Genomic DNA, 27,739 nt, shown 5'->3' on the forward strand with positions numbered 1-27,739 from the left:
AATTATTTACTGGTGCATGTGAAGCTATGAGAGATGAGAGTGAGGGGCTGGGGTGAGTGGCGAGTGGTGTGGGATGTTGCATTTAATTGCGTGTGACCACTGTCCACCATGTACACAACATATATGCAAATGATATGGTAAAGGTGAACTCTGGCTAATGGAGAGAGGAAAACTGTTCAATATGACAGTACAAATTCTTTAGAAAAAATTAGACGGTGAAAACACGACAAAAAAATAATGTATTGTGACCATTCAAGTTCATACAATAATTGCGGGGTGAATAGTTACATGTCTATGCATGAAACCGCGCGTACAATTTCTCCCTGAAGTCAAACCAACCCCACTCAAGCTGCACCGCTTGGTGACAAATCAACAGTGGTTGTTTCTACTCGGAAATTCACAGACAATGTGGAATTTCTAAAACTGCCTCCGGATTGCCAATAGATTTGAGCACCAATAAGCAAAAATATAAGCATTTCCCTTTTCCATTAGCATTCTGTAATGGACCCCCCCCCCCCCCTGGTCAGTTCTGTGCGACTTTTGCATTTGCCCCAGATTTTGCACAGCCTTCGTGAGGCCCCAAGGACGGTTCTCACGCGACATTTACTCGGGCACAATTTGCAACTCTACAAGGCGTCTTGCCACCTCCTCCCTCCAGCTTCTACCAGCAGCAGAAAGCAACGACAAGATCTCCACTGCCACATTGCATGTATGAATACATGTAAATTAAATACTTAGCACGCCACGGAGGTCTGCTAAATGTGGAATAGATATATTGTATTCCACATGGAAGCAGAGACGTAAAAGGAAAATCCCCAAGGGACATTAGCTTTTTAATCTTTTACAGGATATTATCATGTAGTGTAAACATAAGTAAATACTCAAGGCATGGAGTGCGATGTGATTGTGTGCAGCCGAATGGCCTTGCAGTGATAATTTTTGGACAATTAACCAAATCAACCCATACTGATCATGGATGCTGTGGGAATTCATACGGATAAATGCAATGTCTTATCTGAGTAAATATATGGAATGCAAGATAGCTCAGTTCACTCACTTCGTGGAAGATATGATGAGGGTTTTTACTTAGTGGTTCGTCCCCCCCCCCCCCATTTTAGTGGAATTAAACAACCAACAACCAAATATATATTCTCGACGTACGTGGAAGCAAGTGTTCATCTGGATTCATCCAGAAGTGGAAAAATGAAAGTGCTGGCGAGACAAGAGCATGAGTGGTGTTACAATTGGTGTCTCTCTTTATAAATTTGGCTTTATGAAGGATATATAAATACTGTACCGTGCACACAACAGTCCCCTATACCAAAATTTGTACAGTATAGAAAATTCATTTGCATATAAAATACTATAGATATTTTTAGACAGCACAGAGAATGTATAAAGTGCACTCAAAATCATGGGAGGTGGTGGTGGGGTAAAGTGTGAGTGCCCCCATTATTTCCAAATGTCTGCATGATGGTCGAATGTTTTGCACTGTCTAAATTTTGTGTTTATATTTACAAAAATCTGCATTACACTTCTGTATAGTGTACTGTACATGGAAAGAAGGTCCTGCATATTTATGTGATAACTGTTTCTATTGAATAATGGAGAGGCAATTGAAGAGACGAAAATGAAAAAGGGGCCGTGATTTAAATAGGTCAGCAACAGATGCAGTGGTCGATCTTACAGCTGGGAGATTTTGCAGCTGGCGTATTGGTCAAGCAGATAATATTGTTTCGCAGGCCATTACAATAGTGGTTATCATTATCGTGAATTAACTTAAGTCTGCCACACTTACATGTTTTGCCTCCGATTAGCATGGTTGGCTATGTACGGCGTGAAAAAAGTTCAACATACATACAGTATCCTGGACACCGGGAAGGAGACCGGCACTCTCCAAAGTTTAAATTGATTTCACGGTGTAGAATTTGACAACTAACGCTAAGCTTTTAAGTCATAGCTGGCATTGAAAACCAAAGGCCAAATCGACAGCATGTTGAATGTTACAGATATGAAATGACATCCGTAGAATTTAAGATTATTTTGGAATTAAGGCTAAATGGTGACATGTAATAACACGAAATCCGTTTTGAGTTGTAGGAAAATGAAACTTAATGGAGAATTATATTAATCACCAGGATAGTAGCTGCAAGTAGAGTGCATTCAGCCAGGTGGATCAGTGTAAGATAAAGTGGCTCGCAACTGCAAGGTTGCGAGTTAAAATCCTGGTTGGGGGTTGACTCAGCCCATCATCCCTCTGGGGTCAATAAAATTAGTGCCCCTCCATGTGGGGAAGTCAACAGCGGCAGTCTCTTTGGAGAGACCCACCTTGCCATAGGAATGATGAATTCCCACCACGAACTCAAGGCTATAAACAGATGAGCACGGCCTCATTTCTGAATTGAGCAGAAAATCGCTATTTTGACTTTCACCCGGTTGACCTGTTGCCCCAGTAAATAAGCCATGTTTCTCACATGACGGGAACATGTTTCTGCATGTCGGGGTGTAAACCCTGGTGTGAGACCACTTGGTAAACATCCCTGCTACGGCGGCCTTCTCAAGTCGGGGTTAATGAACTTCTGGGAGGGACACAATCACCGTGGCAGTCGGTACACTATCGGGGCTGTGAAAAGTTAAACATTCAAACAAATTTGTGTTCATATATTTTTGCAAATACATTCTTGGGTTGTGCCCTGGACTGCCTAGCTCAGGTTTAAGGCTTTGTTGAATGAAACAAACACATTTAAAGTCACGGTCAGGTGTACCATACGTGCCCCTGTGATGTCACTTTAATTCCATTACAGTATTTACATTTAGGGTTATGTTGCAATGACGTCTTAGAATGACTTTAAAGCTTTTTGTCTGATTATTGTTCTCTGGTATGAAGGACCATTGCCCGAAACGTCGCCATTTTACTTTTAGGATAGTGTTGCTGACGAATGTAATTTATTCTTTTAACTGGAGCTTTTCAAATGCTGAGCTCCGGAAAATATTCCACGAGAAAATGAGTCTTGGTTATGAGCAACAATGTTGCTGAAAATCTTCACCATTTAATTCGACTTAATTTAATCACCTCTGAGGGGAAGAACTCGGTTTTGGCGGGAAAGTCGCCACTTTTTTTGTTGTAACCACGACCTCAACGGCTCGCGGCGCGCGCCGCCGTCGCGTTCAAACGTCGCACTCCGATTGGTCCGCGGCGGTGACGCGTCACGCTCTCGTCGCATATAAAAGGGCGCAGCCACGAGCGCACGTGGAGCCTCGTAGCGTAGCTCAGTGGGGAGGCTTGCACAGATCTTGCAATGCTCACAACAGCAAAAATAACAACACAATGCCACGAAAATAACGTGCAAGGTGTTTGTTTCGACACGTCCCAAATGCCAATGAAATAAACGATGAGACCATCCACCATATGTACTCGTAGAGAAATTGTGCATCGAAATCGTTTCCACGACCACCCCCCTCCCGCGCCCACCCCGCGCGTTGGCTCCCGAGTCCCCGGCGCTGGAGGCGGCTGCGCGGCGCGGTGCTCTCGGCGGCGAGCGGGGGCGCACGCGGGGTGACACACGGGACGGGCCAGCCCAGCCAGGCAGGCGGCCCCAGCCTCTCAGCCATCCCGGTGAGCCCGCCCGATAGAAACGCCCGCCCGCCCGCGCTCCCCTCCCGTCCGCTCTCCCGCCCGCCCGTCCGCCCGCCCGCACACCCTGCCCGCCCGCTCGCCTACGCGTCCGCCCGTGCAGCCATCGCTTCGCACGCATCGCATCTCGGTAAATTCGGAACGAGAAGGCGGAGAGGAGAGAGGGAGTGGAGGCGAACGTCGCTTTAACGTTGCCGCGCGTGGTTTTTACAACGCAGCCGCGCCAATTGTTTTACAGTTCCGCGTCGTTGAATGCGATTCGCACATAAGAGTGGAATGGTCGTCGTCGGTGCGGCTTTGAGAAGAGATGCCCGTGAGTTTGTCGTGAATGTTCTCGCTGTAATTTAATTTTAATTGTAGCGAGGCGCGCGGCCTGGTGCAGCGCGGGAGCCTCGGAGTTTCCTGACCGCCATTCCGCCTCCAGCGACCTTCGGGGCCGCGGCGGCTCCGGGGAGCTCCCCCACAGCTCTCGCAAATCCCCTCCTCACAACATCCCGGCACAGATTATACACCAAGTACATGGGAAATGTACTACAAATACAGTGACTATAACATCAGCGGGACGCGTCGTGATCGTGGAGCGCGGCGTCGTCGTCTCGGCGGTAACGAAGCGGCAGTGGCGGTGATGGTGGCGGCGGTGGTGCGGGAAATGGAGGCGGCGGCGGCGGAGGGGACGCGGCCCCGGGGCGGCCGCCTCCGCCTCGCTCGCTCGCACGTTTATACCACGACTACCACCGTCGTGCGCGTGTCTCTGTGCGCGTGTGGTGGACGTCGTCGTCGTGGTGATGTTTGTGGTGGTTGTTGTTGCTGGAAGGTTTTTGTCGCGAGTGCGCGACCGAGAGGTTTTGGCCCCGCGCCGCGCGCCGCGGTCTCCTTTGGGCGACGGCCGCTTCCTCTCCCCCGTCTCGCTTCGGCTCTTGTGTATCCGTCCATCTTTGCCCGTGCCTATACTAATAGCATCAATAGCCTATACTAAGAGCATCAACAGTATATACTAAGAGCATCAACAGTATATACTAAGAGCATCAACAGTATATACTAAGAGCATCAACAGTCTATACTAAGAGCATCAACAGTCTATAGACCGTGTTTGTGCAATGTCCACGGTGGTGGGTTAGAGCGAGGCGTGGGGGAGGCTTTTGTTGTTGTCCGATGGAGTCGTCCCACTCGACCGCCTCCATCTCCCCGCAGCTGTTTCTGCTCCAGTCGGCCTGCATCACGTGCGTGTACATAGTGGCACTGGGGGCATGTGTATAGTCTCTCACACACACACAGGTAACGCGTGTTTGTAGGATATTGGCGGTGTTAGTGTGTAAACACGGCTGGCTTTATACACGACGGGGAGGCTCCGCGTAGCCGAGCTCCGCGGCAGTGGCGGGCGCCTCCTGTGCCACGCTGCTACGCCCGACGTTTCTACGTCTCGTGTTTATATTTACCATGTGAGTGCATGCTAGATGTGTGTAATACACACTGCTCTGTGTGTACACGAGGCTGGGTTTAATCGCGAATGGGCGCAAGCAGCCATCTCGCCGGCGTGGCGAAGTCTCCGCGGCCTCCCCCCGGGCCCCACTCACGGCGGCTTGGGCGGCTGTCTTTGTGGTGTTTTTTTTGCATTTTTTTCCGCTCCCGTTCATTTCCTTCAATTTTTTTGCTTACACGGCCATTCATTTATTGTGTCCAAAAGTATTTCGCTTACTTCTAACCGGTCGCTACTTATTAAAATAGAAAATGTGTAAGCATTCGCTTAATCGATTTCCCTGCGTTGCGATGGTTTGCGTGCGCGCACGTGTTTCGCGTTGTGTTCAGAATGGTTTCAAACTCCAGACTAAAGTAACTCAATAGTTGAGTGTTGTATCTCGACGTTTTGATGTAACGTTTTCAAATGATGGGGTCCCTGCAGAGGTGAGGTTTAAAACGTGTCTACTTTGGCCGTGGGTCGTATTAAGGTAAAGTTTCTAAGTTTCTGCTGCCTCCGTGTTTAGCGGCCACTTGTAAGCGCCGAGCTTCAACGCCGCGTGTCGGAGCGGACAGCTGGGACATCGGGCAAGTTCACGTCTCGCCTTTTAACCCACTACGATTACATCAGGATAATTAATACCTTGTAGATAAACGTATCAATTTGCATACATCGGGTCAATGTTTGGTTATCATAAGCTTTGTGTCGGTCCACTGCTAGATGAATGCCCTCCCCAAGCACGTGTTGTTTGACCATACTTCACGCTGGTCAGTGTGGCCCAAGACTGATTAGCATATCCACTCGCCACTGGCGATAGCTGTGGCCGGGATTGTCACTTAGTTCGCCTTGCTCAGAGTGCAGTGTGCTAACCACACCGCCACCGGTCCCTAAAAGCGATTCCAGTACGGTTCTTAAGAACATTACATACGAAGACACGTGCTTTAACTTGCGTACCAGACGGATACATGACGGGGTCCTGCACACGTCCAGAGTAATAACTCAAACGACACGACATTGTAATTGGTATTGAGTGTAGGGGGCTTGTGGCCCCGCAATTTGGACACCACGGTACGTTAATTACAAATCGGGAAGAGAAGAGACCTCCTTCACCCACCACCCCCATGGCCCTGGCCCCATTGTTACCTTTGGAGTGCAAGGGCTTGAAAATCCCAACCCATGTCATGTGCACCTTTGTATGCAGTTATGTAAAACAGCAGACAAGTGTGTTGGACATTGCTGCGTGCATCAGAACGGGCGTATTTTGCAGATGTGCCAGGGCATCCTTTGAGCATTCATCATATCATGGTCACTAACTCACCACCTTGGGCCTATTTGTTCAGCTCAGAGTAAACTTAAGTGGATATAGAGCTGTGAAGTGGATCAGATTAAACCATTTCCGAGGAATATGCATTAGACAGTTAAACGTTAATCATGCCACATTACTGTACAGCCAGCAAATCTTGATAAATTATTCCTTGACAGTTTTTGAATCTTAACAATTGGCAAAATAAGGAGTTGTCACTGCGAGTGATGATCTGCTGCCTCTAACATAGTGCAGGCAAAACGAGGCCTTCGCGGAGTAGCCACACTTTGAAGATTTCTGGGAATTTCCTTGTTATTTGCAGCTTGAAAAATATGTTGTTGCCACTCCTGCGAGTACACGAACATCTGCTAATTGGCAAGCAGAGCCGGCCCGGGCTTGGTATGCGGCATTCACATGCGGCGGCGCACTGCTTGCTGGCTGCTGCTGCTGCAGCCAGCAATGACGGCGGCTCCGCGGGGTTGACGCCGCCGAATGAAACGCTTCACCCGTTGCAAATTCACTCCACCTACCCCCACAGCCACCGCGACCCACGCCCCCACCACATGCGGCGGGCGGCAGCAGCCTTGGGGCAGAGCGGGGGCAGAAGAGGGAAGGGGGGGTAGGCTGCGAGCTGCAGGCGTCCACATGGAGCCTGCGTTGCCCCCAGCTCGGCTTGCCTCCACTGCAGCCGCAGCCGCCTCTAAAGGGGGGGGGGGGGGCACCGACCGTGCTCACACTAGTCCAGCGAACGCGTGCTGCGAACGCGCTTGTTTTTGTTGTTAGATACGTTATGCGCTGTTGAAGTATACTCGAGTGTTAGGCTTTTTTTGTGACCAGGATTATCCATAATAAATTGAAAATGTTGCGGGTGTACTTTCCGACACACCGGTGTGTGCTGTGCTAGTAACTAATTGGCATGTTTGTTTATGTGACAAACCTTACTAATAGGCTGTATCGGGTGGTGGCGGGTTTAACGAGACATATTTACGCGATCTAACCCCAAAAAGCTTCATTATATCAGAGTGGTTAATTTGGTTGTAAAAAAATTGGCAGCTGCTTCGTCTGGTGGTGCGCTTGTAGGAAATGCTGAAATGCTTGGTGGAATTCAACACTGCGCGTGCAATGAGGCACTTGCAGCCCGCACAGAGCAGCAGCAGCAGGTGGTGGTGGCCTCTCGCGAGAACAATGAGAGGCCTCTCGTGGGTTAAAAAATAACAAAAAAGCTATTTCCTCGTCAAATAATTTAGTCGACTATACGTTAAGCAATTAATGAAAGTGTGTTGCTATATTTGTTTAGTGGCGAGTTTTATCCTTAAAGTTACTTTTTAGACGAGGTTTAGTTGTGGCTACTTCTTGCACTGGTGGTTAAAATGGCTCTTAACATGGTGTGCATGAAACTCGGCCAACTCACTTCCTGTCATGGAGTTTCCTTATGTTTTTCGGAAACAAAATTCGCCCCTTTATTTTAAGAAAATAACCTTTCCCTTTGTTCTCTTAATGTTCTGTGTAGCAGAATATAACATGACATCCAAGTCGATGGTAATAGTTGTATATTTGCTTCCTGCTTCATTCCTGTGCTGTTGATATTGCTACAGTGCTATTTACTTCCTCAATGATAATTGCAGCACAGCCTCACTGACAACCCATTCCAATTGACGATTAGAGGAAAGTGACAAGAGTCTTGGTCTAATCCAATGTTGACGTTTATCCAACTTGCAAAAAATTTGACCATTAGCTAATTACAGCCTAGATAACTGCCCCTCGCAGATGGGAACTCGCCAGTAATAAAAAGCGGCTGTAACACAGGCGTTATTGATAGTACACTTTTGTGCATGACAGCTGCTGCAAGTGCAGCATTTGTTCGAGTCACAGTAAGCCACCAGATAATTATTTACCATTGAAGGAGTTATAGTCCATTGCACTGCTTGCTACTGTTTAGAGGTGAAGATGTATGAATGAGGATTTTGAGCATTCCTGCATGCGCTGCTCAGTTGGCAGTAGACGTCACCTTGTGGTTAAGGGCTGCCCCCTAAAGATATCAGCAAGACTGCGTCATCCTGTCTGAATTTCTGATGGATTTATTACGACGTTTAAAATGGATTACTGGTTTCCAGTGGTTTGTGATGTCAGAGTATGTTTGGTCGTAAACATTGGTAAACAATAATAATGGTGTATATTATTACACATTGCATCGAGCCTTTTGTGATGTTTGGTCTGAAACCTTGGCACTGATGAAAATCCTAACTGCTCATTATTTGTTTTAAAAAATCACACATTGGGATTCAGCCTTGGACCACAGCCTCTTTTTGGTGGTGGTGATGGCGACAATGGTGGTAAAAAGTATACAACAGTTTTGGTATTTGCCTTGTTATTTGTTGCGGCTTTGTGGCCGAAGATGGATTGTGACAACCCGTAGCAGCAGCAGCATTGTTTTGTGTTGAACAGACCTCGAGTGGAGTGACGCACACGGGGCCAAGAGAGGCTCAATCCCACTGGGCAGGATGAATGGCGAGATGAAAAACGAGGCAGCCGGAGAGTCCCCTGCCACCGCTGACAAGGACGCTGGTAGGAAGGGGTTTAACCCTCTTCAAGCGGGACTGTCATAACAGCGAATGCCCCAATACATGCAGCACATGAAGATTGAGTGTATGCTGTGTTTGGTGTGTTGTGTTCTTGGATCTAACATTGTGGCTTTAAAGCAACATGTGAAAGCCCTTTAAATAGTTATTTATCAATGAAAGCCTCAGGGTCTCCATACATTTTAAGGAGGGTGCTGGTTGGTAATTTGCACCAATTGTAACATATATTTATTACACAGTATAAATATATTTTATTTGTCATACATTTTTTAAACTTTACTTTCAAGTCATAAGATTGTTGTGGGTCAAGAATTTTTTTCCCCCATATTACATGTTATTCGTCAATTTCCGCTATGCGGCTATGGATATGTTTTATTTATCATAAAAATTACAATCCTTTACGCCACGTTGGAGGCCATTGATTGTTATTCATTATGTTGTTCAGAAAAGGCTTGTGGCCAATTCTATAAATACCTAAAGTGGCTTTTCCCTAATTATTTTATCTAAAGCAGTGTAAACTAAGCTTGTGAACAGTGTTCACAGTAATTGAAAATACATGTTCGCGTTTGTTGGCACAGGCACTGAATACAACAAAACATTTAACAAAAGTACAAATATTAATACTGCTTATGGTTAGGCTCTACTCAAGCCGGAAATCGGGGTATGCCGAAAAGGCTGCCTGAATTGTTTGTAAAAAAACATCCTGTCAAACACTATTCTCATGCTAAGGAATCTGTACTTGCAAGGATACTGTGATCTGCAGGCATTCCAGGTGGGGCCCCTGAGGGCATGAGGCTACCCCTCGGTGCCTTGGTCTACTACGTCTTGTGCCTGTGGAAACTCAATGCAAATTTTTGCACTTTAATTGTCTCAAGTAAATTTTTGTAAATGTGAAATTTTGTTAAATATTATGCATTACATTATTGTGTAAATAAAATACCGGAAACACATTTCGCAAAACATGAGTAACTAAATGTGCTTTTCTGACTGCAACAAGACCATACCATGTCCAAGTAACAGGAAAGAAATGTGTGGCTCCGGTCTGAAGAAACATTTGTCCACTGAATGCTCTCAGTAATGGCGATGACATTATTAAAATTAAATGCTTGAAGTGTATTAGATTTTATTTTATATCTACGTGACTTTACCGAAAGAACCAAAGAGTATGGATTCCTGCAGTCACGAAAGCTTCAAATCAAGATTGTAATTAGATATTAGTTTAAATTGTCAATTAACAAAGTGTCAGGTGTAAACTACAGCACATATAAATGGGACAATTATGTAATTATTTAAAGTATGATGGACATCCTTTGTCAGAGAAAGGCTCTTCCCCCAATTAGTCCAGTGCAGAGGTTGTATTGTGTGTACATGTGTACACACACTCAAGTGTGTATGCAGCATATAAATGAGCAACTCACCAACCTTAACCTCTACGAAAGCAGACTGGACCACGTCCAAATGTGTCGTTTGTGAACAGGAACATATGGTCTACTACGTCGGCCTTGAATGCAACCACTGTTCAAATATATAAACTTTAGAAATGCATCAAAAACAGGTCAGGTCACAAACCATTCCAGTAATGTTAATTGGACATTTGGAAGTGATTTACACTTACCTGTGAGCATTATGTGCTTTGGAAACATTCTTCCAAGTATTTTGTTGCACAGTGGTGAATGTTTGGTGCATTACATAATGGCACAGTAATTTAAGTAACATTTTGTCCTTATTTTTGTAGTGCAGCACAGTGATATTAATCCTATTCAGATCCAGGTCCAGGACGCAGGCACTTTGTTCATAACTGCAATAAGATGTAGCCTTTTGGTGTACATTCCAAGTAGGATGAATTGTATAATGAGTAAAGGTGATAATATCAATAATAGCAATTGCGGTAATTTTCCTGGTATTGTGCTTATCATTGGCTGAACAGTTTATATAATTGTAACAGTGTGTGATATGATAAATGTAACAGAGGTGGCCATGCATCCCAAACTATGGACCATAAAGTAAATCACTGTAGTCTGCACTCATTCAACGGAGGATAATTAGCAGAACTACACAAACTCTCTCCTGAAGCCCTCCCCGTCATGGCTTACAGACCTTGACATTATCATCTATCACCTGAACATTGCCATATGCAAGAATAGAATGGAATAGTTCATGGTTAACAACATGAACAAATCCAGATTGGTATAATGGGGTTTATTGGACAGTACAAGTTTTTGTTTGCATAATTTTTAGATTTCTTTTTGCAGTTTGCACAATCGTCACCGTCTTCCGAGGAAGTTTTGGGTTTTTGCTTTAGTTTCACTGATTTCCCCATTGTCTGAATGCTGCACCTGCTCCCGGTGTCTGGTGTCCGATCCCCCAGAGGATGTCTGGTCCAAGCAAGACTTGTTCATGCTACTGGAGCGCATGAAGTCTGTCATCCCAGAGAATGACAGCATGAAGTTCAAGACAACGGAGCAACACCTCGATTGGGAGAAGGTTAAATTCTCCAACTTCACTGGGGACATGTGCAAGGAGAAGTGGCTCAAACTCTCCAGCGAGGTCTGTGATTATCCCTGGACATTTTTGTCAGTTTTCAGTATTGTTAAAATTGTTTATTTGTATGGAAAAAAAACTGTTAAAATATCACTTACTAATAGACGAACTCCCTGTTCTAAAGCCACAGTGGATAGAACTCTTTAAAGCCTCCTTGTTAGGTATGTGTGTATACATTTTATAAAAATATCGCTGTGGGTTAGTACCTTGGAACAGGGACAGAGGGTAATAAGAGACTGCTATTTGTGGTTTGTTGCTTCAGAATTTAGAGTCTTGGGCTCAAGCAGTGCCACAGCTCATTAACTTTTTGATGGATTGCTTAGACGTAGCCAAAACGACTGCTGTAGTTTGTGATTCAGTGTCATGTATGCTGGCAATTGCCCAGGTCAGGCCCCATGCACTTGCAGACTGTAAAAAGTGTGAGGGTGTGTAAAGTATTCCTGAAGTATCTTTCATTTTAGTTTCCTGTTAACACTCCTCCAGGAAATGAATTTGCTATCACAGTATTTTGATAATTTAATGTACAAATTGGTACCGCTATATTGCTGCAAATGTAATTTGGAGAGAATATTGCACTACATTTCAGGAAAATTTACATGCTTTTTTTTATACATGTACTTCAACCAAATTCAGCTAATGTCGAACCATGCGTGATCTTATTGTAATCAAATATTTTTCACAATAGAACCCCTTTTGTAACTGTATTGATATAAACTCTGATTAATGGACCTCAAGGACAATACTTGTACCTATTAATCAATGGGTTGGTAAAAAACATGTACTTGCTCTTAAATGCATAAACAACATTCATAAATATAAGGGCAAGGATCAGTTTTTACATTGCACCCCTCTTCAGTACCCAGGCCCCCTACTGAGGAAGCTAATGATCCAACCAGCGGACATAATTCTGCGAGCTTCAACTCTATAAATCCTGATCTTGCCACCACCTGCAGCTCTCTAATGTAGTGCAACTTCCCGTTCCTTGCTGCTGGTGCCACGATTGAAGGTCTGCGCAGCTAAGCACAGTTAATCAGCATTAACACACACACTAATAAATATATGCATTAACAAATCTAACACATTTAGGCACATGTGTATATAGGTGCATGCAGTATTCATTTGAATACAGTTTGTTTTATCGATACAGTATACTGTGACTGATTGTTTCCCAAGGGTTATGTTGGGCAGCGTAACACACTAAGGATTTGATGAGCATGCATATCTTGCAGATTCGTAAATTCCGCACTCTCACGGAGCTCCTGGTGGATGCGAAAGAGCACGTGAAGAACCCCTACAAAGGAAAGAAAATCAAGGTATGCTACGATGCAATGCACCTTCCTCCTATACACGGCTGATTTCATTGCTTCATCTCCGCAGTGAATATTCCTCAGGCGCATTCTGTCCCTTGACTACCATGTTTATTATTCTTGACTACTGGCCATCATTCCTTTTAGTGGCGTGACCTGCTCAAGTCCACTATTCTTAATCGGCAATATGATGTGTCTAACTTTTATATGTTCTCCGATTGATGTGTTTCTCTGACATTTTTATTTTTGTTCCATTTATTTGTCAATCCTCATTGATGACCTGTATGTCATGAGAGGTGAACTTGGACTTCGGTCACCTTTTTAATGCATTTGGGACCCATATTATAAATATGTCACTGTGCGTGTGTTCTGCAGAGCCACCCAGACTTCCCAAAGAAGCCGCTCACGCCATACTTCAGATTCTTCATGGCCAAGCGTGCCAAGTATGCCAAGATGCATCCTGATCTCACCAACCTGGACCTCACCAAGATCTTGTCTACCAAGTACAAGGAGATGACAGAGAAGAAGAAGGTGCTGACTTGTGCTATGTAGTCACTGACTGTTAATGGGTTGGTGAGGAAATGTGAGATGGAGTGGTTCTTAGAGACTAACTATATGCTGAAGGAATTGTTGTCATTCTAATATTTGTATTTTGGGGGCACAGGCCTCATCTTTAACGTAGGGGACACCTCATGCTGTTTTTAGTTACCCTATGTTTTTTAAAACTTCAAACCCATATGCATAATATTCCAATGTTCGCAAGTAACTGGACAATACACTTATAATTTTAGTTACATTTGTGGATTTGCATTATTGTCCACGTGGCCGTAAAAAATTGCTGAATTTCGTGGCATAGTGCAATAAATTATTTGTATATCAGGTTAAAAATAACCCCCCTTTTTTGTTTTAATTTACAGTCTTAAAACATGAAAGATAATTAAACGTACACATACAGTATTGCTAAATTTCACTTTTTGTTCCTAATTCTTACCTTGTAAGAACACGGTAATGTGGATGATTTAGGCAACGTCATGACAAAATACTTAATGTTAATGTTTAATGTCCATTTTATATTATATTTACGAATAGCCTTAACTCCCATACCGTAACATTTGAAATTTGTTTCTAATTCCAACAAAACAGCAAAGCAAAACAGAAGTGGACAAAACAGGATGCACTTTTTATAACTGTGTAATCATTGAATATATATAAATATTACAAGTTAAACGACAATTCACTTGAGGCAGTGTAGTTTAATGTTGCGTGAGTTATCCGGAAATCAAATAGGAAACAAAGTCGTACATTGAGGTACATTTTACATATGTGGTTGAAATCCCCCTTATAACTGCATAAACACATCTATACATTAAACACTAATGAATACAAGTTAATCATAAGATATGTGCCATGTCAAACAGGCACAATGTGAGAGTGAGCTACACATGACTGAAAAGGACTCCCTCGAGATTCTTGTTGGGTATAACTCATCGAATGTAAAAAATGACATACAACAAATAGTAGGTGTCCACCCTGCCTCTTATGCTCAGACAATTACAGACAAGTCACTTCATGCTGAATCCCCATTATAATCCATGCCCTGAGGCCTGTTGGTCATATGAGGCAGTAAGTGTTGAAGTGAAGCCTCTCAGGCTTAAGTACTTTCAATTTCACAAATCTATACATGTCCTTCGCTGAGAGCCTATGATTTGGGCTGCTTAAGCTGTCCATTGTTAAACATTGCAGTACATCAACCGACATGGTCATTTAGCGGGGAGAGACATTTCTGGAACCTAGTTTTACTGTGAAATATCCTGTGTATTTCATCAATATATATCTTATGCTCATGGGTATATGGAGCTAGTCTTTTGAATGTTGTCCTCGTTTTGTTTTGTACAGCTGAAGTACATGGAAGATTACCAGCGAGACAAGGAGGAGTTTGACAAAGCTATGGCCAAGTTTAGGTGAGAATATAGTTATAGTTATTTGTGAATGCAATTGCTTGTAAATATAATTGTTAAAGTGGCTGTGGGCTTGTTTGTGTGTTTTATGGATCCTGAGGCACCACTCACAATATAATATATAGATTGGTGTCACTGCATTGCATAGTTTTCCAGTATTAATGGTAATGTGTGTGTTTTTTAACACGCATGATGCAGTCATGTGTACATTAAATGTCTATGATGAACTTAGCTACACTTAACTGTAGATCTTTTCCTGAAAGGTATGAATAATTATTGTATCAGATTGTTAAATGTGGCAATAGTAGGGCCCATAGAGTAAAACTTACACAATTTCGTTGTGACGCTTCGCATCAGGTATTTAGTGAACCTAATATGGGGAAGAAATCGATTTAAAACGTCTGCAGCAGTGATGTCTCTTGACTACAGAGCTGCCTTGTGTAAGTGTCTTATCTCGAATCTGGATATGTGCATGTGCATCCCGCTTGTTCTCGCAGGGAGCAGCACCCAGACCTGGTGGAGGTTGCCGTGCGCAAGTCAGACGTCCCCGAGAAGCCCAAGACACCGCAGCAACTGTGGTACCACCACGAGAAGAAGGCCTACATAAAGCTTCACCCCGAGGTAAACGAGCCAGCCTTTAGTTAGGGTTCACTTTGTTCATGGATGATGAGATAAGAGGTCTCTAGAGACCATCTGGGCCCTTCCAAATGTTGCCACCACGAGACTGGCATTAAAAGGTTCTTTACCTAATGCTCGCAGTCCCGTTAATGAGCCTTTCCTTCCATTATTAGGAGAGTAGTTGAGGTGGGATGATGCTATGGATATATTCTTATTTGGCTGTGCACTTTGACACTTTTAAAAATGTCAATATTAGATGTGTTAATATATGTCATATAAATTTTATTCAACTTTTGTAATTTTCTGCAGAAATTTCTAATAATCTTACATGCATGCATGTTAGCACCTTTTTCGTCGAATCTTGGAAATTGATACAACACTAAAGAAACGTTGCATACCAAGCACTTGCATACCTAATGTTGTTTACCAAGCAAAAGGTTTAATTTTAATACAGGTAGTCCTCTACTTACGATGGAGATGCGTTACGATGACCCCATCGTAAGGAGAAAAATCGAAGATGGCCGAGCCTACCCAGGAGTCTTAAAGAATGGTGATAATTTAGCAAAACAGCAATTTACAGTACCGTACTCTATAAACTATATACTGTATGTATTTATTAATTACAATACTGTATTGCACAGTAAAATATAAAGTAAAAAACAAGATAAATACCTCGTACGCTGCTGCGTTTGCCTGCCGCGCGAAATTTGTAATATTTTACAATTTTGTTGTATCGCCATCGTAAGATCGAAATATCCTAAGTCGGACCATCGTAACTCGGGGACTAATCTGTAATTGCAGCCCCTTTTGTCAATCTGCGGCTGAATAAATGCCTCCATTCCTTGTCAGTCGTCCGAGTTGTCACCATATTCACCACACTGCTCAGTGCAGGTGGGGGGAGGTTCAGGATCCAGTTTAGATATCATTGTCCACTGATATAAGCTATGGCTGTGAATCTAAATCGGATACTGTATATATATTTATAAGTGTATGATTGATCGCGCAGTGCAAGAATCACTGAACCACCGCTCCAGTCTGGGTTGCGTTAAGAACCCGCTTTTTCTGTTCTTTCTTTTGCTTCAGATGAACCTGAAGGAAGTGAACGAGACACTCAGACGCCAGTGGTCGGTGCTTCCTGATAAGAAGAGGCTCAAGTGGATCGCCAAGGCCCTGGAACTCCAGAGACAGCACGCGGTTAGAGCAACCCCCATGCTAAGCAGCGAGAAAGATGCACTGAGCGTGCTCAACATCTGCTGAAAACAGTTTCGCACTCATTTTCTAAAAAAATAGCAGCCCTGCACCTACCTCCCTCCCTCCCAGCGAGCCCAGCCAAATCTTTTTTTATATGATAGTGAAAGTTCCTGTCGTTGAATGATGGTCCTCCCCCACTCCTGGGTGCCCCCCACTCACATGTAACAACCCCCAGGTCACCCCTACCACCCGCATTTCACGCTCCTCCTCGCGCACTTACCCCCCACCTTTGCTTCCCGTTGGTGCCGCGGCCCCCACCATGCACTCCCACCCACGCACCCCCTCTCCTCTGCACGCTGGGTGGCGCATGGCCTCCAGCCGGTCAGAACATGCGCCGGGCAGTATGTGGCCAGCCAGAAAAACTTTTTTTATAACATACTATCATGCATAAGTGTGCCTATTTGTTAACTATTATGGTTGTAAAACGTCATTTGTGCTTTTGTCTTGGAAATTTGTGTTGATCAGTCTGTTCACTTGCTGATGGTATATACAAGTAGCTATGTCCTTGCAGGCGAGATGGAAAGTAGGTGAGTGTGCTGCGTATGGCATGATCTAATATACATGTTGACCGCATTCCTTTCCCAGTTGGAGCTGAAGGAGTACATATGCACACACCCAGAATATGTGCCCAACGACGCCAAGTCTGTCCTCTCCAAGGCTGAGTGGCTGCTCAAGGACAAGCACGATGGACGGCCTACCAAGCCACCCCCGTAAGCACGCACTGACCCACTCAATCGCCTGCCTGCCAGCTCTACACCGCAATATCTGCTTTTATTCATTTTCGGTAAAGTCACGTAGATAGAAAAATAATCCAAAATAAAGTGAATATAAATATTAAAAACACATAAAACACTAATGTAGACTGTAGCCTGGTTCTTAAGTTTGGTGAGTGTACTGGCAGTCTTTAATGTAGACTGTAGCCTGGTTCTTAAGTTTGGTGAGTGTACTGGCAGTCTATAATGTAGACTGTAGCCTGGTTCTTAACCTTGGTGAGTGTACTGGCAGTCTGTAATGTAGACTGTAGCCTGGTTCTTAACATGAGTGAGCGTACTGGCAGTTTATAATGTAGACTTATTCTTGGTTCTTTCAGTAATTTAAATATAAAATATAAAAACAAAAACCACGACGTTTTGATCGCAACACAAGCTGTTGTCATCAGGAAAAGGGGGGTTATCCTCTAAAGGCAAACTGTTTATAAAGGTTTATAGATGGGCTCTCTCCACCCCTCTCGCCCTGTGTCCAACTTGGGCTCTTGTTTTATTTTACACAAATGCATGCTGCAACAGTCCAATTTTTGGAAAATATCTACCAGCGTCACTGTGAATATACTTGGTGTGAGATTCACCTCGTATTTTGTTTATTCACGCAAAGAGTTTTAATGTAGGCTGTAAACTAAATTCGGTTCAAATGACAGTGCCTTTGCAGACTATAACCTACGTCACAATAAGTGGCCACTTTCTTTGAGGGCTGATTTCAAGCTTGGAACAACTATCGAGTTGTATGTGAAATTATAGCTTGTGAAAATATCAACAAGTGTCCTGCAATTAATACACTACATTTGCACGTATTTTAGCTGATAGTCTTACGTAAACATTTGCAAGTTATTGAGAACTTTGCATACAGTGGTTGCTGCCGCTTATACACCCACTCAGGAACGGCTACTCCCTCTTCTGCGCGGAGCTGATCGCGAGTCTCAAGGATGTCCCCAGCACGGAGCGCATGCACGAGTGCAGCCGGCAGTGGAAGGTGCTCTCGCCCAAGGAGAAGGATGCATACCACAAGCGCTGCGAGCAGGTGAGACCTGCCAACCACAGCCCTGTCGATCATTTTTAACAGCGCCGTACTCCTGTGCAGTTAGGCCTGCTGCTGTCGAGTTTATAAGTGTGCGATGACACCTGTGTAGTGACGTAGTATGGTTGGAATGGACCCAGGTACAAGAAATTATACCGGGCCTTGTGTCCCAATTTCTCTCTGCTTTGTTTTTCAACGACTACTAGAAACTATTTTAAATCATTACGAGTTAAGGCCCACTGAGCTATACATCTTTTTTTCAGAAGTGACCTGGCCACAAATGATAGTTCAAAGAAGTGGATTATCATGTGGAAATGTATAACAGCCAAATACTCTAAGCGCATGTTTCTAAATGTGGAGGGCAAACCCGGAGAGAACATGCAAACTGCAAATATACAGGCGTCAGGGTCAGGATCGAACCCACACACCCTCTTGCATACCAGGCGAGACTTTACCGAAAAAACAGATAACATCTCACCTACCGTGGTGAGATGCCTGGGGCCCCCTTCTTTCCGTGGGCCTCAATGCACCTATAACACTGCCAACACACTATAGCTATGCCGTTGTGTTCCACTGAGATGAAAAATATTAATTACATTCACTGTACATGTTGACCTTTATTTCCATGAGGATGAAAATAATGTGAGATATACCTTGTCTGTGTATATGAATCTGGAAGTGACTTGAAATCGTTGTAGATATTAGTTTTGAATCCTTTGTCTGATGTGTTGTGACTTTGTTTCTTGCAGAAAAAAAAGCAGTATGAAATTGATTTTCAGAAATTTGTTGAGGTAAGGATTACCCATTGTGTGCTAACTGCTTTCTATGTGTGGTGGTACATGCTTCATTCTGGCACTTTTGTAGTGCAGTAGAACCATGCGGAGACGAGGAATTCTATAAGGGCTGTTGTCGTTTAATCAAACACTGTCACACTCGACATCCTACACTCACACCAGTGTCGGTGCACTCTATCTCGCTCCTTCACCCCGGACACTGAATACTATTTGGACCCTACCCTCGGCTACCCTGTGGGCTCTCTCACTCGTCTACCCGGAGCGGGTGTTCAGCCAACACCGCTCCGCAACGAGGAGAGAGACCCTCTTCCAGCCGATTCCTAAGACAACCCCGCCTCACCGCAGAGAACTGTAGTGTTACGACCGCACTCTATGATAGCTGACACCAAACTGCTACACGCCCTCCCGCATGGCCTTGTGGGAGCCTTGGTACCGATAAAGTTATTTTATTTCTAGTTTTTCTTCAGATTCGGCTCTGATGACGTACACATACATGTACGTCATAGGAATGGGAAAGGGTTAATCACACGCCTGTCCCACCAGATGCCACATCGTTGTTCTGACTTGTCATGCACCCATCCACCGCTGGATATGCAGTTTGTGGAGCACATTGCATTGAGCCCTGTTGCCTATGGAGTGTTTCTAGAAGGACTTCTTGCCACATTGTGCAGAACCTGACTGACGAGGAGCGCGAGCGAATACAACTGGAAGAACGGGCCAAGGAGGGTGGCAAGATGGCAAGTCTCGCAACAGCTGCCGCCTTGGGAAAGGACATAACCAACTCCCCGGGACCCACTGTGAGTCGGCAGCTGCATGAGGAGGCACCTGGCAGTCACGCTTATTGAAATAAATTGCAAGCAGTTGCATGTAGCTGTTATTAGCTCTTCCAACTAATGTTGAAAACGTTAATGTATTTTATCTATGGCGGAGAAATACATTAACTCTCGTAAACATCCAATTTAAATACATTTCAGTATGATGTGTTGCTATTTAGGACTTACCTTTGAGAAAACTGGCTAAAATAAAGGGTTTTCTCAAAATTAGAAATAAAAAAACCAGCATATAAAATGGATTAACCTCTTCGGCCATAGCATGTTGACTTTCATCAATATGCTTGCCTCCCCGTGGCGTTATTATGTGTGACATAATCTCGCAACGTCATGCGCTGTGTGACATCTCGTGTGGATTTAAGTGTAACATTATTGATAATTAAATACTTAAGAGTACAGACCCTTGTTCTAAAGTGTTACAGGATCCACGCATATGCAAGATGTTTCTTCCTTGTTTGCTGTTGCAACAGAGCGCTGTAGATCGGCCTCAACGCCCCATCTCGGCCATGTTCATTTTCTCGCAAGAGAAGCGCAAGAAGCTGAGGAAGAAGAACCCAGACCTCCCAGAGAGCGAGCTCACACGACTGCTGGCTCGCCTCTGGAGCGAGCTCTCGGAGAAGAAAAAGGTAAAAGGGGGTGGAGCTGGGCTGCAGGTCCGTGAGCTTGTGAGCTGCTGTATAACCAGGTACATTGGCTGTAGTGTGGATGCATGCTCACGATATGATGCACATTTCCAGGCACGGCGTCATTGTTGAGAATTGCCAGATTTACCTGTACATTGACTTTTGCGTAGCTGTGTAGGGGTAAACCAATAGGTGGCGTCGCCTGGATGTTTGCAGGTTGAAATGTGCCCTTTTAAAGTTCTCGTAGGGAAGCCTTGCGTAGCATTTATGGCTCGCTTGAAATACAATCTTAAACCAAAATTGCAAGGGTTTGTTTGGCATCTCATCTAGTAAAATCAAGGACAATCAATTCGTATATAAGTAATGCACAGCTAAGAACCAAGCATTTTAGTGGACTACAAATTGACACAAGTTTTCATTGTATTCCTGACATCGTTTCATGAACATACAAAAATCCAGGAGAAATACAAGAAGCTGGAGGCAGCCATGAAGGCAGACTACGAGCAAAAGATGCAGACGCAGCTCAAGGAGAAGAAGGATTCTGCCAGTAACAGCAGTGCCCGACGTGGCCGCATGCCTGATCCCCCCAAGACCCCTGAGGAGCTCTTCCAGATGAGCAAGCTGGAGGAGTACCTGGCACGCTTCAAGGTAAGGGCAGCGTCGTAACTAAAATTGTATTTAGGCGGTATTGTGGCACAGTGGTGACAGTCAGAAGGGCCTAGGTTTAATTTCTGACTCGGGCACCTTTCTCTGCATGGGTTTCCTCTGGGTGATCCGGTTTCCTCCTATAGCTTAACAAAAACTTACAATATAACTAGTACTGGACAAACATCCTAATGTGCAAAAAGTTTACCTGCAAAATACTCTATTGGGATTACATGGCAACGTCACCCCCTCCTGTAAACACTTGGCAGGGCCCTTTTGGAACAGTCTTGAGACTCGGTGAGCCTTTCCTGGGTAAACAATTCACATTGGAATAATGCACAAAATATATCATCCTGAAGAGGTGCATTGACGTGACTTCAGAAGTAGTTCTGTGTTGTCATCTTCCTGGTCTTGTCTGTCAAACAGGATGGTCATCTGTTTGCTGCGAGAGTTCTGAGTGGTAATTTCGTTTCCTCATCATGCGGCTTAAATGGTACTCAGTTTAACACGTAGGCTTTCGCGACCAATATTGTTCATAATCAACGATTTTTGGGTTTAGATCGCGTTATTTATAAATGTGTCGTAACCCTCATTTTTAAAATGTAAAATATGAACAAACATGTCATCCAACAATCAATTACTTGCCAAATAAGCCAACAGATGATTCCCAAGTTCTTAAAGAAGCTCAAAGGGATTGCAAGAGACTGTGGCAGATTTTTTTATAAAAAAAATGCCCTCTTGATGTTTTTGAATGGCTTGTGGTAGAATGACCGAAAGAAGACGACTCGGGCACTTGAGGTGGAGTGGAAGGCTCTTGAGAAGAAGCAGAAGATGCCCTGGATCAAGGCGGCGGCTGAGAGCCAGAAGCGATATGATGTAAGTCCGAATATATATATGAAAAATAACTCAACGCATTTGTCAATAACAATGGCTCAAAAAGAAAAAGTATTTAAGAATATTTAATAGGTGGCATTTTGGTCATTGACCCTTAACAGGACATAGACAGGCCAGAGTGGTGGAGTGAGACAGTGACTCTGCCTCTCTGGTCCTCTCTGTGCGCTTTGAAGGAGAAGGGCCATTGCCTGAAATGTCGTCTGTTATGTACCTGTTTTTTTAAGGCAGTGTTATTGAAAAATGTGAGTTTTTGTTAGTTGTACTTGTACACCACTTCCAATGCAGTATTATCACGAGTAGATGCAAGTCCATACTTTTTCCTTTGAGCATCGCATTGACATACAGTGACAGCTGTGGACCACATACATTAAAACAATGAATAGCATCGAGATGGGTTAGCGATGTATTCATGAGAGAGGAGAAATGTTGAAAAGAGAGAATTACGAGATAGTTTAGTAGAAATATAACATATATAGAGGAGAAAACATTTAGAAGAGAGAATTGAGAATGATTTAACAGATTTAATCGAAGGAGGAATATCAGATATAACTCTTTATTCAACAGTGCTATAAGAAAGGCACATTCAGAAGAGAGAAGTTATTGGAGAGATTTGTTCAGAATAGACTTATGAGAGCTCAGAGAATATATTCAGATGGGAGATATGACAGAGATAGGTATATTCAGAGGAGAGATATGAGAGATCGGAGATGAGAGAAGAGAGATCTATTCAGAAGAAGGAGATGGAAAACGATGTGATCAGCAGACGCAAGCAAGAGGAGAGTGATGCACAGTAAGGGATGAATCGGTGGTTCCAGCTTCCGTTTCACCCCCACATGCCCACGTCACATCACGAAAGAGCCTATTATTTTACACAACCTATTACCGGATTTGTTATTTTAGACAGTCATGTGAAATAATTAACTTCGTTAATTAAATTTCAAATCTGCGGGGGAAACCGCTATTAATAGTAAGTTGGAGTGACGCCATGGACTACATTAAATGTGTGAGGGCTGGATTTGTCCAGTGGTTACGTAGTCTTGATAATCCTGACAAATAAGCTTCTCTTTGCATAACGCCGGATGTTTAAAAAAAATGCTTGAATGTTTACATGAAAGGTTGTCGACGGTCCAGGTATTTATTTTACAAACTTGTGAATCTACTACTGCATGAAGACCCTCCCGGACACCGTATTGGCCATGGAGTTTGTTTGACCACACTGGTCAATGCAAAAGAGATATTAATTTTTGAACGGGTTTAAATGAAGTGACTGTTTATCAACAGAAACAAGTTGCTGAAATGAAAACTGCCCCTGCAAAGAAAGCACACTTTGAAGGGGAACCCAAGAAGCCACCAACGTAAGTCATCTCCAGCCACCATCTCGACTGAATTTTCTCTGTTCCTTTCGGGAATGCCGTTTATTTCAGTATCTGCTGCCACCAAGTGAGACTCGGCGCTAATGAGCCACGTGCAAACTTGTCTGCCGTGTGCAGGAGTGGCTACCAGATGTTCTCACAGCAGCTGCTGTCCAACGGGGAGCTGTCACACATCACGCTGCGTGAGCGCATGATGGAGATCGGCCGTCGCTGGCAGAAAATTGGCCAGGGGCAGAAGGACCGCTACAAGCAACTGGCAGAGGAGGCTCAAAAGAAGTACAAGGCTCAGCTCGAGGCCTGGATAAAGGTAGTGCCCGTAATCCACTGACATTTTAATTTTATAATAATATTGTGGCAGTGTTGGGGGAATTGCTTTGGCATTCCCACTGAATCTGCCAAATAAAAGCACCTCAAAAAATATTAACTGGAAACAGCTAAAACTGCACTATTGATCATTTCATACATGTTTACAATTTTGGATTGTGAAAGCAGTTACGTTGAGAATATATCGAATGATAACATAAATAAACTGTTATTTTGGTTCTAGACGCTGCCCGCAGCTGATAAAGCCCTGTACAAGGAGTTCGTCACAAATGTAAGTATTTGATGTTAGCCTTTACTTTGAAAGTGGTTGGAAGGGTCATTGTTTGATAACATTTTGGTCAGGGACATGCTGCAGTAAGTCACTCAAGATGTAGTTTGTCATGTTCTTTTCATCTTGTGTTATGTGTTTTGCTTTCGTTTGTGATTTGCTTTCCTTATGAAGAAGCGAAAAGGTTCAGCAAAGCCCTCGGCCGTAACCGCAAAAGCAAAACCGGCGAACAAAAAATTGAAGAAAGAGGAGTCTGTAAGTAACCTTCTTGGGTGCCTTTCACTACATTGCAGTGATCCACCATATTCAAGGCTCAGACACCATCACCCTGTATATTCTGGCCATCATGGTACTTTGTTAACCTTGTATATCGTTGCTGGACTATTTTGTTTTGTTATAACAACAAAGTTGCACATACTTAATGATAACAAGTAAAATAATGTGCACTTGCCACATTTGTTTCTAGCCCTAGTCTGGCAACATTTTTACCTTTCTCACCTCATTCCCCCCCACCCTATTCTCTGGCAGTCCCCAGCATCCACAAGAGTGGGAAGTTGGCACCCTAATATTTGGCAGCTGTTTTATTATATTTAATTGTAATTACCTGCAGAGAGGTCACATGTGAATGTTTAGGACATGGTTACTGTGTGCATGAGGCTACTATGCTTGGAGGAGTTACTGTGGACACTTAAGGCAGTGAACTTTAGGTCAGCTAAAGTGGCCTTCGAGTTTGTAGCCACAGTGCATTTGTGACCTAGTTAATCACTTGTATTTGATACAGGAGGATGAAGATGATGAGGAGTCATCAGAAGATGAAGACGACGATGATGAGGAGGAAGGGGATGGCCAGGAGGAGTCTTCAGAGGGAGATAATGACAGCGATGATGATGACGATGATGATGACGATGAGGTATACATTTTTCACTTTTACCAAAGTCGTGCTCCTGTACGTCAAATGTGTGCTTTTGCTTCATGTTCTCTGTGGTGTGTGTGTGTTTGTACTCTAGAATGAAGACGATGATGAAGAAGATGGGGAGGAAGGCAACAACAACAGCAGCGACAGCGAATCATCGTCCGAAGAGGGATCCGATTCGGACTCTGACTGAACCCAGAAATGTTGGCTGAAATGTCATTCCTGGCAGCGGTGCTCCTCATAGTAACAAAATGAACTTCAATAAATGTAACTGACCAGGTGGTTTAATTCTTGTCTCATGTGGAGCATCAGTTAAATGTCACTTTATTTTACTCGCCATGTTTCAATTGATTTTGGCAATGCTACAGGACAGCAAAGTCCGGCAACATGACCAGATGCCGATGTTTAAGGAGTAATTTATAGAATGGCTACCCAATTGCAGCCATTGTCATTAGTCTTTTATTTATGGTCAACAGGGAGAAATAATCCCCGAAAACCTCTTTTACACATGACTAGTTGGCCTCTGGCCGCATCTGGCACGAAAGGTATGGTGCCTGCTGGAGGTATTTAACTCTACGCTTATATTAAATTGGGAGTTCAACCTCTGCAGTGGAACTGTCTCTTCACGGTCATGCCCTTCCTCGTTATGCCCCCTTACTCCTGAGGGCCCAACCTCTTTCTATTTAGGCCCCAGCTCTTCCTCGTTTAGTTCCACGCCTTTCCTTTACAGGACCCACCCCTTCTTTAGGCCCTGCCCCCTTCCTCCAGACACAAAGCTTCGGCTGGATTTGGGAAGTGGTGGGGGGGGGGGTGGAAGGACTGGAGGGGTTGTGCCGTGGTGGGTGGGGACAGTCAGGGTAGGGGTAGGGTGCCTTCACTAAGATGTCCAACATCCCTCTTCAAACATTATAATAGATAAGTTATCTTAGCATCTATTGTATATCTTGGCCATTACAATTTTAAATTTCGCCTAATAATGTCAAATATTGTTACATTGAAAGAATAGGAAGAAAGTGTTGTATTGTGTTTGAAATACACGAGACAGTGGCATGATTCAAAGTTTGTGGTGTGTTGGTGAAGGGAAGGCCTGACCAAGACACGTCATTGGACATTTGTCATCATGCATTGCTGAAATCTGTTAAGTGAGCTGGCGGCTGATGCACCATACTGGGTGAAGGTTTATTATCCACCCTCCGAGTATGCGAAAGGTTCGGTGTCAAGTCCTGCCTGCCTGCAGGCTTGGTTAAGTTAAAATACTGTAGATCAAAATGCAATTTGTTTCCAGAATACTTTTACATTTAAGCGAAAAGGTGAATTGGTGATTTCCTACAGCGTGTATAGCATGCAGGTACGTCTGTTACCGATCAACACCACCTGGTATACGTTAATTGAAATTCATAAAACAATCAGGTTAAATTGTAGCGGTGTTTTTATAATTGTTTTCATTCCCCTTCGCTTTTGTTTGTAAGGACTGTGAAGCTTTTTTTCAAGCTAACAAAACAAGGAAAACTCATTTTGAAAGTAAAATACACGAGCTTCGCAACAAGTTTTTGATCGTACATCAGTCCAGAGTATTTCCTTTATAACTGGGTTGTTAATTGGTTCTTTACCCTTCTATCTGGCAACAAAACTGACACCTTTTTACAAGGAGTCATGTTTGCATAGACTGCAATACCTGCAGTCATAATACAAACAAAAGAACATAACTCTGATAATGTGCACTGTCCTTAAAGTTGATTGATCCACACCCGAGACAGCTTTCCTTAGAGCCTAGTCTCATATGGGTTGGACCAGATGACGCCAAAAGGCGCACAACTCAAAGACAATGCACCATCAGGTTCCCATAGTGTAGATGCTTGCCCCGAGCTCTCATACTCTGATGGTGCATTGTCTTTGAGTTGTGCGCCTTTTGGCGTCATCTGGTCCAACCCATATGAGACTAGGCTCTAAGGAAAGCTGTCTCGGGTGTGGATCAATCAACTTTAAGGACAGTGCACATTATCAGAGTTATGTTCTTTTGTTTGTATTATGACTGCAGCTATTGCGGTCTATGCAAACATGACTCCTTGTAAAAAGGTGTCAGTTTTGTTGCCAGATAGAAGGGTAAAGAACCAATTATCATACTTTTACTGGCAAATGAGGTTCCCATAGTGTAGAAACTGGGTTGTTGCTTGCAGATGGTCATTTACGTTGTTACTTAATTTGTATTTTTTGTTGCACATTTATTTTACATGTGTAAATATTTTAGGTAAATAAGTTCAGTTCGTTTTTTTAAACAGTGTAATTTGTATCCTTGGTCCCTCCGTTGAAATGTGGGTGGAACCACAATAGTTATTCACATCTAATTTAGCTTATGATAATGGGCCAATGTGTTTTTTATTGTTTATCATTAGAAGTAAAAATCTCCTGACCAAGCAAAACAACTCTTTATATTCGCTACCTGTTTAAATAAAACAAAAAGTGAACTATTAATTATTTTTGTTTAAAGCAAGGGCCATGTTTATAAATATTTTTTAAGATTTTTTAAATCTTTGCAAACTCTTTTTGTGTGTGGGGCAAGTCACCTTGCACATCTTTTTCCTGACCTGTACGTAAAAGTGGTAGCACAGTAGGTGGTGTCAACATGTTCGGCGTTCC

At 43.6% G+C, this 27,739-nt stretch overlaps 1 protein-coding gene across 4 annotated transcripts; it reads left to right on the forward strand.

Moving 5' to 3' along the window:
• Nucleotides 1-3,493: 3,493 nt before the first annotated feature.
• LOC144943409 (nucleolar transcription factor 1-like) lies at nucleotides 3,494-26,787 on the forward strand. Of its 4 annotated transcripts, none has more exons than XM_078870788.1 (21): nucleotides 3,494-3,616; nucleotides 8,839-8,958; nucleotides 11,341-11,519; nucleotides 12,743-12,826; nucleotides 13,196-13,351; nucleotides 14,717-14,781; nucleotides 15,276-15,399; nucleotides 16,480-16,590; nucleotides 17,233-17,357; nucleotides 18,300-18,441; nucleotides 19,188-19,229; nucleotides 19,904-20,029; nucleotides 20,533-20,688; nucleotides 21,145-21,333; nucleotides 22,096-22,206; nucleotides 23,506-23,579; nucleotides 23,715-23,904; nucleotides 24,145-24,192; nucleotides 24,364-24,444; nucleotides 24,971-25,099; nucleotides 25,197-26,786. In XM_078870788.1, the coding sequence occupies exons 2-21, from the start codon at nucleotides 8,895-8,897 to the stop codon at nucleotides 25,293-25,295; spliced, it is 2,295 nt and encodes a 764-aa protein (XP_078726914.1). In that variant the 5' UTR covers nucleotides 3,494-3,616; nucleotides 8,839-8,894; the 3' UTR covers nucleotides 25,296-26,786. The 4 variants fall into 4 exon arrangements, with proteins under 4 accessions (XP_078726914.1, XP_078726913.1, XP_078726912.1 ...); XM_078870787.1 differs by lacking the exon at nucleotides 3,494-3,616 and adding an exon at nucleotides 3,683-3,764; XM_078870786.1 differs by lacking the exon at nucleotides 3,494-3,616 and adding an exon at nucleotides 3,791-3,947 and having other exon boundaries at nucleotides 25,197-26,787.
• Nucleotides 26,788-27,739: the final 952 nt, after the last annotated feature.

The sequence above is a fragment of the Lampetra fluviatilis genome, chromosome 31, assembly GCF_964198595.1.
Source record: "Lampetra fluviatilis chromosome 31, kcLamFluv1.1, whole genome shotgun sequence".
Classification (NCBI taxonomy): Eukaryota; Metazoa; Chordata; class Hyperoartia; order Petromyzontiformes; family Petromyzontidae; genus Lampetra; species Lampetra fluviatilis.

Coding starts and splice junctions, on each gene's coding strand:
- LOC144943409 (XM_078870785.1), top strand. CDS start 4,161: ATGTACTACAAATACAGTGACTATAACATCAGCGGGACGCGTCGTGAT. Junction 8,959..11,340: donor CACCGCTGACAAGGACGCTG/GTAGGAAGGGGT, acceptor CCGATCCCCCAG/AGGATGTCTGGTCCAAGCAA. Junction 14,782..15,275: donor AAAGCTATGGCCAAGTTTAG/GTGAGAATATAG, acceptor TTGTTCTCGCAG/GGAGCAGCACCCAGACCTGG.